General features: G+C 45.1%; 1 protein-coding gene across 2 annotated transcripts; it reads right to left on the bottom strand.

Moving 5' to 3' along the window:
* Positions 1-1,176: 1,176 nt before the first annotated feature.
* On the bottom strand, positions 1,177-16,763 carry slc7a10a (solute carrier family 7 member 10a). Of its 2 annotated transcripts, XM_084681947.1 has the most exons (11): positions 15,896-16,762; positions 13,097-13,301; positions 12,076-12,227; positions 7,436-7,561; positions 5,752-5,905; positions 5,201-5,324; positions 4,995-5,098; positions 4,763-4,859; positions 4,195-4,344; positions 3,538-3,715; positions 1,177-3,271 (listed from the first exon to the last, which is right to left on the bottom strand). In XM_084681947.1, exons 1-11 carry the CDS (start codon positions 16,032-16,034, stop codon positions 3,174-3,176), a joined length of 1,527 nt encoding a protein of 508 aa, XP_084538073.1. In that variant the 5' UTR covers positions 16,035-16,762; the 3' UTR covers positions 1,177-3,173. The 2 variants fall into 2 exon arrangements, with proteins under 2 accessions (XP_084538073.1, XP_084538074.1); XM_084681948.1 differs by lacking the exon at positions 3,538-3,715 and having other exon boundaries at positions 15,896-16,763.
* Between the last annotated feature and the right edge of the window lie 1,511 nt (positions 16,764-18,274).

Here is an 18,274-nt window from a genome sequence, read left to right as displayed (position 1 = left end):
GTTAGCATACAAACACATCAGCGCATTGGCCATGTTGTCCATCGAAAGCCAGTTGATTCAGCAGCTACGTTGACATCATTCTCAAAGTCATCGAAAAGTTTGCCCAGAAAAAACCGCCGTGCCATCTTTCTCTTCTCGTGAGCCCCTCAGCCTTGGTGAGTGAAAGTGTATTTAATCATCCTGCCCCTGTGAGCCCTTGGGTTGAATTCGTTTTCAACAAACAACATATTACGTTGCTCTGATTGTAGGTCTATCCAATTGAGCGAAGAGGCATTTGTTTCACGAGTTCGGTTGAGACACGCCCCATAGTCACAGCCCAACGGAGAGTTTTCAGACTCATATTCTGACTAGAATTATGAGTATGACAACGTCAGGCTAGTTGAGCTCTGCTGTTCGCGTATGGCCTTGTAGGCACATTGGTTCTGAGCTTGGTTGCATTCCTAATTTAGGTGTGTAAATATGACAGTTGTAATTTTACGAGAGAGAGAGAGAGAGAGAGAGAGAGAGAGAGAGAGAGAGAGAGAGAGAGAGAGAGAGAGAGAGAGAGAGAGAGAGAGAGAGAGAGAGAGAGAGAGAGAGAGAGAGAGAGAGAGAGAGAGAGAGAGAGAGAGAGAGAGAGAGAGAGAGAGAGAGAGAGAGAGAGAGAGAGAGAGAGAGAGAGAGAGAGAGAGAGAGAGAGAGAGAGAGAGAGAGAGAGAGAGAGAGAGAGAGAGAGAGAGAGAGAGAGAGAGAGAGAGAGAGAGAGAGAGAGAGAGAGAAGAGGAGAGCAATTACACAAGGTCTCTCTCTCCAGTATGTGTACTACAACATCTGGTAGTCAAGCAAGCCGCTGTGTCGTTAAAAGTGTTTTGTGGAGCCGAGCTACGCTGTTGTCATCAGTAGCAAGCAGGAGTTTTGTAGCTTTACTGGTATGTATCCTATATTTTGAAATGGTTTGTGCCCCACCATTTATTTATTTTTTACATACAAACGCTACTGTCTACGCAAATACGCTGCTACCACAGTACTTGACAGCAGATGTAGTTTAGCCTACCGGAAAACACTTTGCAGATTGAGACTACATTCGTGCAATTGAATGATCTCTTGATTGGCCAAACACAATGTTCTCTTAGTAACTTCTTAATGGTAACACAAACACGCACAAAACGGTCTCTCCAACAAACCAAAAGAATAGCCTTGTTTTTATGAATTATTTAATAAGCTATTATTGTTATCCTTATACATCTTCAAAAATATTGTACAAAACTTAAGTGCACCAAAAGAGTACAGCGTACTGCATGTTTACGTTTTACAATTTCACTGTAAAGCCCTGACGTTATTTTTTTTCCTTACAACTTTACACAGTATTTACATTGTTGAGTTGAGCTAACAATGAACCTCACTGCGGAGAGGCAGGAAAACGGACATGAGACGTTAGTGACATGGTAACAGTATTAGTATGTGTGGAGGGGACAGAAAGCTTTAGAACTCTGGCTATCTCCACTGCATGCAGAGTAAACATCTGAGTTTTGAGTGGATCTTATGAGACCCAAAAATGGCCAGCATTTTTTTTTTCAAGCAAGCCTTAAAAAATAAAATAAAAATAAAACTGGTATACATAAACATTACTACTACTACTACTACTACTACTAATGTTATTATTCCAATGAGTTTAGTGGTCAGTAAAGTGAAAATGTGATATCCTCGTGTGTGGAGTGGAAGTCCAGTATTGTAAGTAAATTGCCTACCAGTCCCTCAAGCACCTTTGACACAGGTGTTGATAAAAATTCAAATAAGTTTGTCTCAGGTACTTGATAACATCTGATCCTAATTATACTAGCTCACTACACAGTCAAACAGATCAGATTTAAATCAAACCATTTCTTATTCGTATCAATCCTCAAGAAGAAAAGACAAGGAAGAGAGGCAATTTTGAGACGAGTCACATGAGCGACCCTTTCCCACAATGTCTTACGCTACTGTTTAGCAATACTAGCTAGCTGGGCTGAAATCCACTCTTTTTAACTGCATAGTTAAGTATATGCACATGCATTATCTGGAAACCACTGTTTTAGTTTCTATTATTTTCTCTGCTCTTTGATACGGGAAAAACGATGCTTTAAAGTGTACTATGCATTCCTCATATATATCAAGTACTGTGGTTGTTATGACAGGGCCTTCAACTTCAGCCGACTGCAGAAGCCTGTAGTGCAAACAATTCACTCCCTTCATGATCTGGCAGGGAAAGAAAAGTTAAAAGGCTCAAATCTGGCAAACCCAACTGTTTGCATAGACTGACGTCAAACTCGAGAGAGATTTCTGTCGTTGTAGACATTGCACTTGTGCGTCAATGACATTGATGATATGATGTACTTGGCATTGTTTATCAAAATCGAAGTGAGGTTAATGTTTCATATAGTCTACAAACAGAAGTGAATAAGCGTCAGTTTGGTTTTGTTGTCTACTGAATGCTTTTCGGTTTTACCGAAGCACCTGTCTCCTTCAGGAGGAAGTTTATCCCCAGAGCGAACGAGAGAGGGGGGGGGGGGGGGGGGGGAGAGAGGGGAGAGAGAGTTTGACACACATTTGTGTCTACACAGGACATGCATGTTAGTGGAAGTACAGTCTTGAAGTATTCGGAATGGGAATCTAAGGAAATCTATTGTCGTTGGCGACTCGAGCACAGGAAAAAGTCACGCCCGTTTATAGGCCTAGCAAACAAGACGAAGGAATACAAAAAAACACCTAACTCTCACCCCCTATATAAAGGCACCATAGAACTATTAGCAGAGAAGCTGTGAATGCATATCAGAGCTCCTCAGTTCATGCAGCAGATAAGGATAAGGAGGCATGGTGGCGTCGGCCAGTGAGCAAAGGAGAGGGTGGGGGGGGGGTGCAAATATAATAAAACTAACTGGAATATGTCTGAATAGCTTGTGTCACCCCTCCCCCATACACACACACACACATACACGCACACATACACACACAAGCACACACAGTCCCCTTGGATGGGGGGCCTCAGCAGAGCAGAGCAGAGCATGATGGGTACAATTTCCTTCCCCCACCCCCACCCCATCTCCCATTCAAAAGCGTTGGAAGTCATCTTCAAGGGAAATCCATCTTCTCACTATTCAAAAGTCGAACAAAAAATTTAGTTGAGGGTAGACTCGAGAAACATGCACGTACACATCCTATTTGTCGATGTGTTCGGTGAGTGGTTCCATCTCTGACGGGTCTTCTTGAGGAAACACCACAAAGCACAACTTCTGGCCAACGTAGGTGACAGTCTCTGGAACAGGAGAAGAGTAAAGAGAGACAGGGTCAGACACATACTGTATACATCCATGGCTGCTTTCCCAAGTGCATCCATTAATTAATCCTTCCACACTACCAGCAGAGGGCGCCAACAGCGCCACGTCATGTCCGTGTTGTGGTTGGGGGGGGGGGGTGTGATACTTCTTGCCTAATCTTGCGCCAAATGTGCTACAACCGGTACTGTATACATCTGTTTATATCTATACAAGAGTATGTAATCCATATCATTGCAACGCTCACCCACAACTCTGTAGACCCACTGGGGCTTGTTCTGCCACTGCACACCCAGGAAGTAGACGGGTACCCCCGTGAGCATGATGACCATCCCCAACCCACACACCACCGGCTCAGAGTACAAGCTGAAACACAACAGCACGGCCCAGAACACCATGTAGCTGACGGGCACCAGGATGTTCACCTGCCCAGGAGGAGGACAGAGACACAGTGTGGGGAACGGCAGGCAGAACAGAGCCGGCCCAAGGCGTAAGAGAACTAACTGCCTAGGGCCACCAGAGGGCCCCCAAGAGCACATGAAATTACATCTTAATTTAAAAATTATATATATTATTTAATTGTAATTATACAAATTCAGAGGGGCCCCCAAATCAATTGATAAAGACTTGGCCCTGCCCTGAGTCAGAATATTGATTCAAATATGTTGGATGAACGGTTGAAGTCATTACTAGATGGATGACTGATGAAATGAGTTGGGGAGTAAATGGATGATGAACCGATTCATTTATGAATTAATGAACGAAAGAGCAAATTAATACACATTCGTATTCCTGGTTTATTGAGTTCAAATAGAATTAATCTCAACCAACCTACTGGTCTACTGGTAGAACAGAATGATAAGATTATAGTGAGGTTCTGTATTGTTGTGTGTTGGTGTTGTACCTTGATGGGCCTTAAAAGGTTTGGTTTCTTCCAGCGATAGTACATGAGTCCTGCGATGGTGACTCCATAGGAGAGGTAGTTGATAAACGACACGTAATTGATAAGGTTGTGAGTCTCACCAATGCACAGGATCAAGATGGTAGCAATGCACTGTGGGACGGAAACAACGGAGGAGGGGTCATCAGGTGTATCGCAACCAGACATAAACACACCTCGCACACATCAATGCTGATATTTCCTCTGTACAGCAACTAAATCACTTGTTCACACTTACACACCAGCATGCGGGCAACCTCACAGGCTTCATCTGAACTACTGGCAGGCTGTTAAAATTGGACAGGTGTAGGCGCTGGGGTGCAGTAACTTACACAGACCAGCAGGGCGGGGGATAGGGGTGCAGTAACTTACACAGACCAGCAGGGCGGGGGTAAGGGGTGCAGTAACTTACACAGACCAGCAGGGCGGGGGATAGGGGTGCAGTAACTTACACAGACCAGCAGGGCGGGGGTAAGGGGTGCAGTAACTTACACAGACCAGCAGGGCGGGGGATAGGGGTGCAGTAACTTACACAGACCAGCAGGGCAGGGATAGGGGTGCAGTTCTTCAGGTGAATCATAGCCAGCAGGTAGGGCAGGTGTCCCTCCCTGGCTCCCGAGAAACACAACCTGAAACCAGAGAAGAAGAGATGAATGGTCTGGCTGTGATCAAGATGGCGTTAATCGTTTTACAAAATAAATAACTGATCACGATTATGTTATCTTGTGAGTTTGGGTGCGTGGTCATTTGAGGTGCTTCCTCACCTGGAAGAGGTGAACAGGTACCCGTTGATGCCTCCAAATGTGGACAGAGCCACGGAGATGGGCATGATCCACGAGAACATGCCCAGAAGCTTCTCCCCGAAGGTCTGCAGAATCCCCACCGGAGACGACGGAAAAGAAGAAGAAATGAGAAATGAGACTAAACAAACCCGGGGACTTTCCGGCCGCCAGAGGGTGTTTGTGCTCACCACGGCAACGGCGTTGGAGGCCAGGAGCTCCTCGGGGGTCATGGAGGAGAAGTAGGCGATGTTGGTGAGGGTGTACACCAGGGTCACTAGGGGGATGGAGATGTAGATGGCGCGAGGAAGGTTCCTGTGGAAGAGGGAACGCGTCACTTTACATGTCATTCTTAACGTGTCATTCTTTTCACAAGTCTCCAAAACCAAGTCCAGTGGCTGTGTGTGGTTGGTAGGCAGGAAACTTGGCCCCTTTAATGGGAGATTCATACCACAGCAATGATGTTATGATATCTGAATAAATATTGATGCTTTTCTAGCTGATGGGACTTAGCGCTTTTGGGAAAAATAGATCCGATTTTCACCACTAGGTGGGCCTTTGAGACTGTATCTGTCTCCATGATAACGTTAGCACAGATCTGTCTTGAGCAGGGCTGAGAACAACAATTACCCAAAATCCCTAAATGATTGTAAGATTTAAGATAGCATAGCGGCTAGCCTGTTGCTAGGTAACCCCGTAAGTCTAGGATTCAGTCTTTTCATGTGACGGGTGCCTTCCTCACTTGCGCGGCTCCACCACCTCCTCGGTGACGTAGTTGAGGAAGTTCCAGCCGCTGAAGGCGAAGGAGGCCTGGAGGAAGGCCAGGGCAATCTGCCCCACCGAGGGCTCCCGTGTGAATTCAAACGCCACGCTGGGCCGCAGGGCGTCGTAGTGTCCTGGTAGGAAGAGGAGGGGGGGGGGGGCAGGGACAGCAGATCAAGTTGTGCCCCCGTTCAATAAAAAATGTAAATGTTCATTCCTTGAGCGGATGTTTTTATCCAAAGGCTACAAAGCTAAATATGCTTGAGGTGCCCATTCAAATGTAGCTGTTGGAACTCATTAGGTTTGCCTTTGTCAAAAATTTAAGAGTGTTTGCATGCATCAACACCAAAAAAAACTCAATAGTTAATCCACCTGGCTGACTAAAACTGGAGGGGAGAAGAAGAAAAGATTTGTGGAAACAAGTTAACTTGGTAAATAGAAAGTTTCCCTTTGTTTTGAGGATATGGACTTTGGGCCGTTCACTTTATAACACTTGCTTCTCTTTCTCTTCTGACACTTCAAAACAAACGCTTCATTTGGCACGCCTCCCACATCACATCTATTCCCTTCCTCTCTCCCTCTTTCCCTCTCATCTAGACAATTTTTCAGTTGTCAGTTTGGGGACATGACTTCAGGGGTGGATGGTCGGGAATGCAAATCCAAAGCACTGCCTCTCCAACTGCCAAAAACGTATCAACTGAAAACGAACAGATTGTGTACTTTACCCAAATATACTATTCCTTTTTTTTCCAATACTTTGTTACTGTACTTAAGTAGATTTTTCTGGTATCAATACTTTAATAAGTTCTGTGTTGTTTCACAAAGCCCTCAAGCCTCGCACGTCTTTCTGCTCGATAAGAATCTCATGAGTAGAGAGGTCCCCTCTGTCGCTCCTGCTTGATCTTGAAAAATCTTTGCATGTTACGTACCTTTTGAACTACTTTGAAATGGTATTCTTAGAATCTTACTGATGTGTCTCAGTTAGGCAAGCCAGCCTGAGGCAGACTTGTTTGTAAAACATTTTTGCGGTTCTCAGTCACCATGGAGATAATCTGAGACATTGTTGGACAATAATCTACCCATGTCTGTGTGAACGTGCTCAGATTCACTCTAAACATGTTTTGTACACGAGTGTAAGTCCCCCGTCTCTCTGTGTGCCCTGCATCCTCTACACCAGAGGTCTTCAACCCTGTTCCTGGAGAACTTACCTGCCTGTTGCTTTTTGCTCCAAACAAACTCACAGGGCTGCCAACTTTTCAAAAAAACCTTGGAGTGAGATTTGCTGGGGCCAACCAAGATATTGCTGCGCATCTGTTCGCGCGTCTATGTTGCTTCACTCATGTGCCTGCGCCTCGTCCTTTACTGTTCAAGGCGTTGCCTCCTCAGTGTGAGAAACACAAGGTGTGGCGTGAGAGCTGTTTGAAATGCCTATGTGTGAGCGCTGTCAGCAGGGGCGGTTTTCTCTTATCGATCATTTCAGTTAGTGGGGAATTGGCATATTGGCGCCCCCTTTAGGCAGCTGCAGGAATCAGGAATCTAATCTCGATTAGTGTTGGAGCTGGAACCTACAGGCAGGTAGCTCTCCAGGAGCAGGCTGGAGACCCCTCCTCTACACTGACTCTGTGAGTGACTGAGCCCTAGTGGAGGGTGTCTGGGGCGCTGACCTCTGCAAATTTGGACGAGGCCCACCACGATGATAAGGCCAAGGGCAAGCAGCTTGCCAACAGTGAAGAAATCCTGGATCCTGGTGGCCCAGCGCACGCTGGAACAGTTAACCCAGGTCAGGAACACTGCAGCAGGGCAGGAGCGGGGGGGGTGGATGGGGGGGAGGGAAGAAAATTGCTCAACGTTAGTCAGCTGTGGTCAGGAGTCATTTTTATCAGTTAGCACGTTGACATACGGTATTGATGTTGTGTGTTAGTCCTTTGTGATTGAACGTAGCAAGAATGTCATCGTTTTAACACACAACAGCAAACAGAATATGACATACTGTTGTGTGATTTAATAAGTGAGTTTTTCAAGGGAATCTTTCAGTACAGAAGCGGCTGTGTCCTGTTTCTTTTCTCCCACTCTCTCCCCTCTCTCTCCCCTCTCTCCCCTCTCTCCACTCTCTCTCCCTCTCTCTCTCTCCCCTCTCTCTCCCCACTCTCTCCCTCCCTCTCTCTCCCCTCTCTATCCCTCTCTCTCTTCTTGCTCTCCCCACTATTTTTAAAGCAAGAAATTATTATAATTAGTGTTCCAAAGTCAACAGTTTTTATTGCTCTCCTTACTCAACTGTTATGACATGCATACTGGAGTGGAACACCAGGAGTGGAATCACATGTTTCTGGATGGAACCACGTCACAACCCACATTTCCTAATCAGAGCTGCATGTTCTGGCCGACAGGGTAGTCGATTGGCGTGACAAGGCCTCTATATTTTCCTGGAAATCCAAGTCATGTCAGTGATGTCAGTGTAAGACACCCTGTAATTGTGCCCTGGGTGTTCAGGTTTATATTCTATGCTGATGTAGTCATCCAGTCACTTTGTGACTGAGAATCTTGATAGAACGCTAGTTCAGTGTTTCTGAACCCTGGTTCTTGGGCACGCCTGTCCTGCATGTTTTAGATGTTTCCCTGCTCCAACACACCTGATTTAAATGAATCGGTCGTTATCTAGCTCTGCAGAAGCCTGCTTATGAACATTCATTTGAATCAAGTGTTGGAGCAGGGAAACATCTCAAACATGCAGGACAGGCGTGCCCTGAGGACCAGGGTTGGAAACCACTGCTGTAGTTTGTGTTTGTTTTCCTGTCTTTTTTCTTCTTCTCTATTTTATTGGGATTTGATTTGATTTATCTATGGCGTTCGCTGAATGTTTATGTTTGTTTCTTGCTGTCTTTCTCTCTCTCGTTCTCTCTACTTCCTGTGACTAACCGCCTACTTCCTGTTCAGTGTAAACAACAAGAGCACACAGGGGCTACCAGGTTACGCATGCACGCACACCCTGGGGCAGGGGGGGAGGGAGGCATGATGGTTGTAGGGCCAGGGGCGAGAGGGAGGGAGGGAGGGAGGGAGGGAGGGAGGGAGGGAGGGAGGGAGGGTGGTGGGTGGGTATGTGGAGAGGGGGGGCAAGGACGACACCCTCCTCCACCTCATCCATCACTGTGCAGAGGTAGCCGCCTACCACAGAAACAGGGCTGTCAGACCCCCCCAAACAAACTGCTTCCGATGGCGAGGAACAAAACCCCCCGGCTGACAGGACGCCCCTTTGGAGAGGACGGGAAACAGCAAACAGATTTTTGGCAAGTGCCTGTGGTAGTACCAAGCAGTGAGACCCCCCCCTCCCTCCCTCTCCCCAAACTGCAGCGCTGTGTCCCAAAGAGGCTGGTTGGTGTTCATTTCCGTCTTCTGTGATTTCTGACCCCCCCCCCCCCCACCCCATTGCCAACCCTCCCCACCAGTCTTCCGTCCTGACCTGGTCCAGACAGGAAGGAGGTATCACTCTGTTCTCAAAGCAGGCGAAGCAGGTACATATACTGTTCGTCAACCTGGGACAATAATGTCTCGGCGTGACCGACCCTGCAATAAGCACTTGAATACTAAGCAAATTGCTCCCCTTGGCCCTTTAATGGATTCTGATCCCGATTCACAAGGGATTTATCTAAGCAGTTTGAATGTGAAACCTTTCCTTCTGGCTGTGATCTCTGGCTCCACTCCTAAAGTCAATGAAGTGTCTTTAATCTACCTCTAGGATGTTGCCGTGTCTAACCTCCACATTGTGCTGTCGGGTCAAAACAGTCACAGAGTCTAATCAACTCGCCAGCAGCTAAAGGTGAAGAAACCCTTATTCTGAAAACCACGAGAAAAGCAAAGACACGATTTTCTCCAACTAGCATTATTTCCCGCAGATAGAAGTCAAACCAGTTGAGAGACCAGCCATAGGTTTACCTTAATACCAGGGGGTTTGGAAGTGAGGTAAATGTCACCACTAGGTAAAGTCAGATGTATTTTCAACCGAATCTCAACGGGCTGTTATACAGATGAATCTTCAGCACGGTGCCGAGGGTGAACTAGATACCTATTCTCCTCTGCCTGCGCAGAAAGTCCTGTAGCAGGGTACGGAAGTGATCAAAAGATCTGGAGTTTAAACTCTGCTTTGGTATAAACTGTACATACAACAAACGTTGTTGGTTTACCTTGTCATTACAGAGTACTTTTACTGTAACGTAATGTAATAAGTAACATGAGAAAGTCAACATGGACTGAACCACACACAAAGATCAGCTGAACGACATATTGAGCCGTTTAGATTTAAATGTTATTAATTTAGCAGATGTTTTGCGACATGCAAATAGAGCATTCAGAAAGCACAGTAGGAGATATAGGACCAGCAGTACCCAACTCTTCAGAAGGAGTGAAGCTCTATGTCAGTGGTTAGCCTCTAGGAACAGTCAGACAGTGACATCATCACAGCTACAATAATACATCAGATGGGTTTATCGGGAGCACATTCCTTCTGCCTGTTAGTCTCAAGTTACAAACTGCACGTGTGCAGAAAGGCTGTGTATAGATCTGGTTCCTGTCATTGAACTAAGGGAGTATTTATATTACCATAAACACCCTCTATGAATTCTTGTATTGTGGGGTTGAAACTGGTCTACACTGGTCTGCTCCCCCCTCTGAGTGGCTTGGGAATGTAGCATGACTAGGGACAGGAGGGTGGTGATCTCATAGCTGTGGGGAACATGTGTTTTGAAATCTGACTGGGTTCATCTGTGCTTGTGACTCTCATAGAGCACATTCTCAAAAGTACATTCGGGTGGCGGGGGGGGGTTAGACCTGTTCGTATGTGTGTCTGTATTTGCATTTGTGTTTGTGTGTCTGTGTATACATATGTGTCTGTGTGTGTGTGTATATATATGTGTGTGTTTGTATTTGTCTGCAAATGTAAACAACACCAGTCCACTAATCCAAACAAACAGGTCGTCTTTATGGCCTTGTTCATGGCCCGAGCATTCGAAAACTCTGAAGATCAAAGTCCACCATACTGAGATAACTGCATAAAATAGTATCCATAGTTACACATAGATCTTCTGAGATGAAATCAAATATAAATTAATCCGAGACATTGATTATTTCCTTCCTCCAGAGAACACAGGTAAAGAGTGATCGTAGTGTGAAGTGACCCCAACAGTTTCTGGGACGATGCAGAGACAGGTGGACGGCCGACTAGCCAATAGGACGGCCTCCCTCCGCTATTCAGCTGTAGGTTGTCACGCCCCCCGTCCCGCCCCCCGACAAGGGTGTCACGGCAACCGTGATAACAATGCACAATGGCACAGACACGCCCTCTCATTATCGGCGTTGTCAAAGGCTGGTACCATTATGTAGTCTGACACGCGCACACACACACACACACACGCACCCCTTGACAGGTCAGTTGATATGCCCCAGTTGATACAGGGGCTCGTCTCAACCTCCGCAGCCCCCACCCCTTTTTCAGCGAATCATCTGTGTAATACAACGTGTGCTACCGGCGGCTGGTAGGAAGCTGGGATCTGGACATTCTGTTGCCGAAAATAGGGCTGGCGTGTCTGCTCTATGTGCCAAGGCCATGGTCGTGTCATGGCAACCCCCTCCTCCAGTGGACCACTCTCTCTCTCTCACACACACACACCTTCCTCCCTCCACCCCACTTGGTCCAGTTTAGACAAGCCTGAACCGGTTTCCCTAGGGCACTTTCCAGATGCATCAGCATCCAGCCCCCAGAACTGAGTCAATCACGAGGATCCAGGTATGAGAGGGCTTCACTCTCTACACACACACACACACACTCTCTATATAAGGGTGCACACACACACACACCCACACTCTCTCTCTATATAAGGGTGCACACACACACACTATATTAGAGTGCACACACACACCCACACACACACTCTATATAAGGGTGCATACACACAACCACACACTCTCTATATGAGGGTGCACACACACACGTTGACCCGGGCCCCCCCGGATGAAAATCAGACACTAAAAATAAGCCAACACTCTTCAGCAAACTTCCTCAAGGGCTGATCATCTGATGAAGGAAACAGAGATTGGTCACAGCGTTTAAAGGCTGATCCCAGACCTAATTCAAGTGGGAACTCAATCTTCTGTAACAAGAGTATGCTGTCCCTACGTCACACCAGACCAGTAAGCCTCAGGACATGAGTGAAAACGTGTTTGCTGCAGCCAAGAAAGATTAAAATGTTTAAGTGACAAATGCCAGACAGAGACAGAATACTCGTCTGTCGAGCTAGCTCAGGTTAGTACTTACATATGCATATGGTCGAGAGCAACCTGGTAGCAAGGAAGGGAGGTATACAATTCTGGAAGACAGGTTGGAGAACATAGTTGGAGAACGTGAGGGCGATGACAGCCAGGGTAGTGGGGTACATGATGAGAACCGCACTCCAGAGCAGTAGGAAGCTGGGGGGTGAATGAGGAGGATTATACATATTTTATGTATATATACTACACACATACAATACTATACTATATTTATATTACTGCATATCGTAAACCTACTGTGTACGTTGGATAAAAGCATCTACTAAATTCATATACAAACAGTATTGTGCAAAAGTCACAGGCACAAATACAAAACAAAAAAAAGTACATTGAACTCATAAAATTAAAAGACTGTAAGAAAATGCACTTCTTAAATTGCCGCACAAATACAGAAGACAAAAAAAAAGTTATACTGATGACCATATTCATGTAAAAATATTGGGTGCCTTAAGCCCAATTTATACTTAGGTCGCAGACACTTTTGAAAAGGTCGCCGACAGAAATGGTGTCACGGTCGACACTTTTGTGTCGCCTACCAAGATAAATTTCTACTGGCGCTGATGTCGTCACAGTGTCGTGCAAGTGTGATTGGCTAGATAGACGGCACGCGTCGTTGACTGCATTGTTTTGAATCTTCAGTGAACGCTCAACAGCTGTTTAACAGTGCTAATTTTTCAGCGGTCATCTTTCGACGGGTATTCTTTCTTTAAGTTGGAAGGAATAAAAGAGAGATTGGCAGAACAAGTTAGAACACATCCGCACCTTTTATAATGCCTCTCAAAATTAGCTACAGCCATTTTCTCCGATCAATCACCTAGGCTACAAAGCGTAAACAATGTACCCATAGCTACGTGTTTGCCGAAGTATAAATGCAGCAGCCTGCAGCGACACTTTTCGTCGGCGACCATTTCAAAAGTGTCGGCGACGTAAGTATAAATTAGGCTTAAGACGTGTATCCATCTCAACAGACAAACATTGATAAGTAGGAACCGCCTGCTGACACTTACCCTACCAGGCCTCCAAAGATCTCTGTCACATAGGAGTAGTCCCCGCCTGACTTGGGGATTGTGACCCCCAGTTCGGCGTAGCACAGGGACCCCAGGGCGCAGATGCCACCCCCCAAGACCCACACCACAAGAGAGAGCCCCACTGAGCCGGCATGCTCCAGCACCCCCTTGGGAGAGATGAAGATTCCAGAGCCGATGATGTTGCCTGGGAAACGGGAGAGGCAGACATTCCGATCGTCATTCGATTTCATCTGGTCATGGGACTGTGAGGGGCATCTGATTTAGGTTTCGTAAGCTAGCTGTGCGTGTGCGTGTGTGTGTGTGTTTGAGAGTTTACATCTCGATGGCCTTTGACCTCAAGTCGTGTTTTTCACAACATTTCTGCCGAACAGCACTTGTCCAAGCAGGACGCGCTAAGGGAACCATCCCCTCCAGCCTCCACGTTCCAAGTTTGGGAGAGGATGGAAAGCCCAGCATGTGAGGTGGACATGGGCCCATGCAAGCCTAATTCACGGTTAGTCTTCTGTAAATATTTTGGTTGATGCGAACCCGGCCACGCATGCCATTACAGTGCCTTTTGGAAAGCAGCTCTGCAAAGATGTATTCTAATGATCTAACGAGTGGAAGGACAGTCGCGGACAGTATATTTCACGCTGTCAGATCTGATTGCGCGGGCGGCAGTGATAGGCGGGCTGATTGCGTAATGTCTGTTGTGTGTTTTTGTGTTTGTGCTGTTGTGAATCACGGCATGGCCCTGGCTGAATCAATGTCTTCCATTCATCAAGTCCCTGATTCAAACATAATTTACCTTGAATAAATTATATTATTTAAAATATTTGTTCCTGGAAAAGTTAATAAAGATACACATAGAATTTTGTATCAGCCCTCTCTAGGAAGTCTCCCATGTCTGCTGCAGAGAAAGAATAGATTAGTCTTTGCACTTGGTACAGATGGCAAATGAGCTTAAAACTTGGTTTAGAGAGAGGCTGCCTCGTACATTGGTAATACAGCATCTAGCTCGGTCTCAGCTTCTGAATTATGGAGTATGACATACACTGGTTACAGTGGATGAGGCCAACAGTACCAGACACAAGGCCAGTAGCAAGGGAACATACACTATATCTAATGTCCCTAACACAGAGGACGGAATCTGGACTTGAGTACAATTTAACTCAGCTATGTTCTTTGTGAAATTATAAAGAATGGACGCGATTTGATTTTATCAGACTTGACCTATAATACTTCCAAGTCTCATGTTGACACATTTGCAAACGTCAGCAGAAAAACTAATGTGTTGCATCACCCAAAAAGTTCACTGTGTTATCTCTGAGTGTATTAATATCATTGGTCTACAAGAATGTATTCAATTGTCCTTGTCTGACATACATGCTGGCCTACATTGAGATAACGCGAAAGAGCAACACAATAAAGGCTTTAAAGTGGATCGCAAGTTTAAAGGGATTACAGAAAATAAGAATAGGGTGTAGTCCAGTACAGTATCTTAGATTGTTATTAGCCTATTTTGTAATCCTCAACATTCCATTAAGGATATTCGATATACAGAACTGTATACCATAATAGGAATGTAAACATTTAGAAGTCAGTGAAATCACCAACAATGTAGGCTACTCCTGACATAAAATAGCAGAGTAACAGGCCAAACCAATTAAACGGTTATCAAAACCTCATTTCACATATTGAAACCTGTTAACGGAATCTGACTGCGTCAGCAGTACGTAGTTCTGTAGGCTACGGCATATGACATATGTCATTCACAACGAGATAAACTTGCTTGTATGAGCAATTCGTGTCTTGCATCCGCCTACACACTGAAATACATTATAAAGCCGTGGATGCACTCTGTAAACCTTTCTGAGTTTTCGATGACAATCTCCCATTGCGTAATATAAACTGCAAAAGCACTTGGACCACAATGTGAGTAGTTCACTATACTGTCTTTTGCCATGACGTTTAAAGTTAGTGGCTGCATTGAGTAGTCACATGTAGAAGCTTTCAAGATGAATTACACAGAACTGGGCAAAATGCCAACATGTACATTGTTCCTGACTGTGTAGGTTGAGGTGCTGTTATTGGTCAACAATCGCAAGAAAATACGCGTCCTCTCTATATATTAGTGGATGACAATCCCGAAAGTGAAAACCTTTTACACTTTTTATTCTGAATAGCGTCTTAGTTTAAACGATGTGCGTTGCATCATCTCGAAATTTTACAGCATTAACATTCTGTAATTATCTCTTGGGCTATGAGTACCCCTAAGTGAACAACTACACTATTGATTTGAATAATCTACCAGATAGCCTCCCGTGCGTTCACAAATAAAAGGCAAGATATCTAGCCACGTATACAAGCAGTAGCCAGAACCGCGTGCTCCAAAGAACTATGCAACATCTGGAATATATTTCACTATCACGCGCGTTCTGGTGGCACAGGTGGGCGAGAAAGAAACTCGCGGTAAGTGCTGTAGATTAGGCTATACTATTTATAAACTACATCAACTGCGAGTAATAATACAATGTAGTTATGTCACATCCTGATCCAGTTAAGGGCTCCTTCCCAATCATACTGGCTAGGTTATACAATTATGAATCTAACTTAAACACTGCCCAGTAGGCTATATCATTCCCATCGTCTAACATGTTGCTTCCTCACCACACCTTCGGCTTCATTACCTTGGCTATCCAATATTATTCGTCCAACTTTTCAACAACTATGCCTTTAAATAATGGTGGTGAACTCAGTTATCACTGTACATAAAAAAAGACTAAGACGTAATCTCACCAATTATAATAGCACAAGCACTTAGAAGTCCAATTTCCTTCTTCAGAGTTACTCTTTCCGAACTTTTATCCATCGTTCTCTCCTGGGCGTCAGGTTCCTGCTTTGCGCAGTTCCTCTTATTCATTTCAGTTCCATCCATTTCTGAGGCTGTAGAAAAAACAGCCTCGGTCTCCTATCCCCTCACGCTCATATACAACATTGATGCACGGAGACCGCACGCATGCGCAGCAGAATCCGAACCTTGGTTTGCATTTAGCATGTCAATTCTAATCCCACGGACCATCTTCAGCAGACAAGCAGAAAGCTTCACATATCTTGCCACCTTCCTTGCATTGGACATAACGGTTTGTTCGAACATTAAACCGAGCATTTCCCGAACATTAGTTTTGGTTTGTAACATGAGCAACTTCCTTGAAGGTGTTAAGGCACACCTAATGTTGTAGGACACATCTGTGGACCAATATAACAAACACTTATTTTGAAACTGGATAGTGTGTTGTACAGGCCTAGTGGTAATGTGGGCTGACATTGACTTTGGCCCACAACAACCGATGGACTGTAGCCTTTCACTTTGCGAACTTCGACACCATCTTCTGCTGAAACACGTGTGGCACCACCTGTCCTCCTTGACTGTCTATGTCAAAGGTTGTTCCACCCAAAAACTCCCTATTCTTTTGTATTCTTTCGACAAGTCTTGTCTTCAATCTTACAAATGTGTCCAGTTCTGGTAAGAAGAAGCGAAGGGAAAAGAGAGTGAGTGAGTGGAAAGGGCGAAAGGGAGGCATTTCCTATGATTAATAACAGCTCCCGTCGCGTGTTTCTATTCCTCGCTGACACCCCGATCACTGTTGTCCTCATGCATGGCGAGCTATCATTAGACCCCGTAGCCAGCTGCAATTTAATGTCACAATGTTTATGTTTCACATTCACGCGGGCGTTCACAGTGACTCACCCGTGTCACCGGTGCTATAATTTTCCCGCGTTCGCTTCCGTTGAATAGGATAAGGTGATTATTTAAATGAGCTCGGGTCAATCAGAAGCCCCTATTACAAGTGACAGGAGAGAGGGAGTGGGCAGTGCCAAATTAGACTGTAGTCTACTTGAGCAGACCATTTGTTTACGCCTTGGCACTGCCAGTCGGCAGTGAGCCTGGGTGGTTGGACTGTCGGGGTTTCCGAATTGCGTGCGTGAGGCCACTTCAAAAGGGGACATTGTCTCTCGATTGTCAGTTGAGGCTGAAGACAGTAATTTGGGAAATTAAATATTTTCTGTTCACTGGAATGGAGGTGGCGTGAGGATACTGGGACTGTTTTGTGGATACAGTTGAACCCACAGAACTGACTAAATCTCATATTTACAGATAATTTTCTCACTATAACCTTGATCTCAGGTGATTGTCTAACGACCTTGACTTAGCAGTCAGCCCTGAGCTCGACACAGCATTTGACGCGCTCCAGGGGCGGATCTAGAGGGTTTTTTTAGGGGTGGCAATGGGGTGGCAGAAGGAAGTTGCGAATCAAACCCAAAGTAGGGGGGTACAGTACTCCCTATGGTAAATGATTAGACTAGATATTTGTTGTTTAAATTAAACAGTAACATTAATATTTGTTTTATTGAAATGTTCTGTAATGTACAAATAATATTTTTCCATGGGAAGATTGAGGTTCATGTTCAGGGTCGGACTGGCCATTGGGAGACTCGGGAGATTTCCCGAACGGCCGGTCAAACAAACGGACGCTACGGCCACGGCACTATTCAAGAAAAAAATCCTAATAGTTTACGCTCACTTTGAATACCATTCAACTGTTTAACTGGAGCGATCCAAAATCCAAAGGGGGGGGGGGGCATTTTCCCAGTGTAAACTTGAACGGTGCACTTGTCTGTCCATTTTACAGTTCACGATTGGTCAAAAATCGATAGTTTTCCGGGTGCAGCCAATTTGTTGGAGCTATTTTAGCTAACATCAGTGTTTCTTTAGCAAAGAAATGGAAAGGAAAAGAAAAGGAGAAAAACAATGGGCACAGCAAGCAAATGCTGAACAATGTAGAAGTAGGCTATAGAATACATGTTTACGCCGTCAAAAGACGGAGAGAGTTTGCAGCCCGAAGATGCGGCTGTACCAGAGGCGCCAGGTGCAAGTACCTGTAAGCTGCTGTAATTTCGACATTTAGAAAATTCAAATATCATTACAAACCTTATTGTTAAAATTTTTTTGAAAACATTATACATTTGGTGTTACTGTTAGCCAATATATAGGCTATACATTTTTAATGAAGTAAAATAAATGGCCAAGAGAAAAAGGCACTCATCTAAATATTTGGCTTTAAATAATAAATGTGCTATGTGGCTCAAATGCAATTGTCTTGATTTTTTGTTCTG

This window comes from Hypomesus nipponensis, chromosome 19 (assembly GCF_054491055.1).
Source record: "Hypomesus nipponensis isolate SF chromosome 19, ASM5449105v1, whole genome shotgun sequence".
Taxonomy (NCBI): Eukaryota; Metazoa; Chordata; class Actinopteri; order Osmeriformes; family Osmeridae; genus Hypomesus; species Hypomesus nipponensis.
Note: the sequence above shows the minus strand (reverse complement) of the source record. Positions and strands in the feature narration are given on the sequence as shown.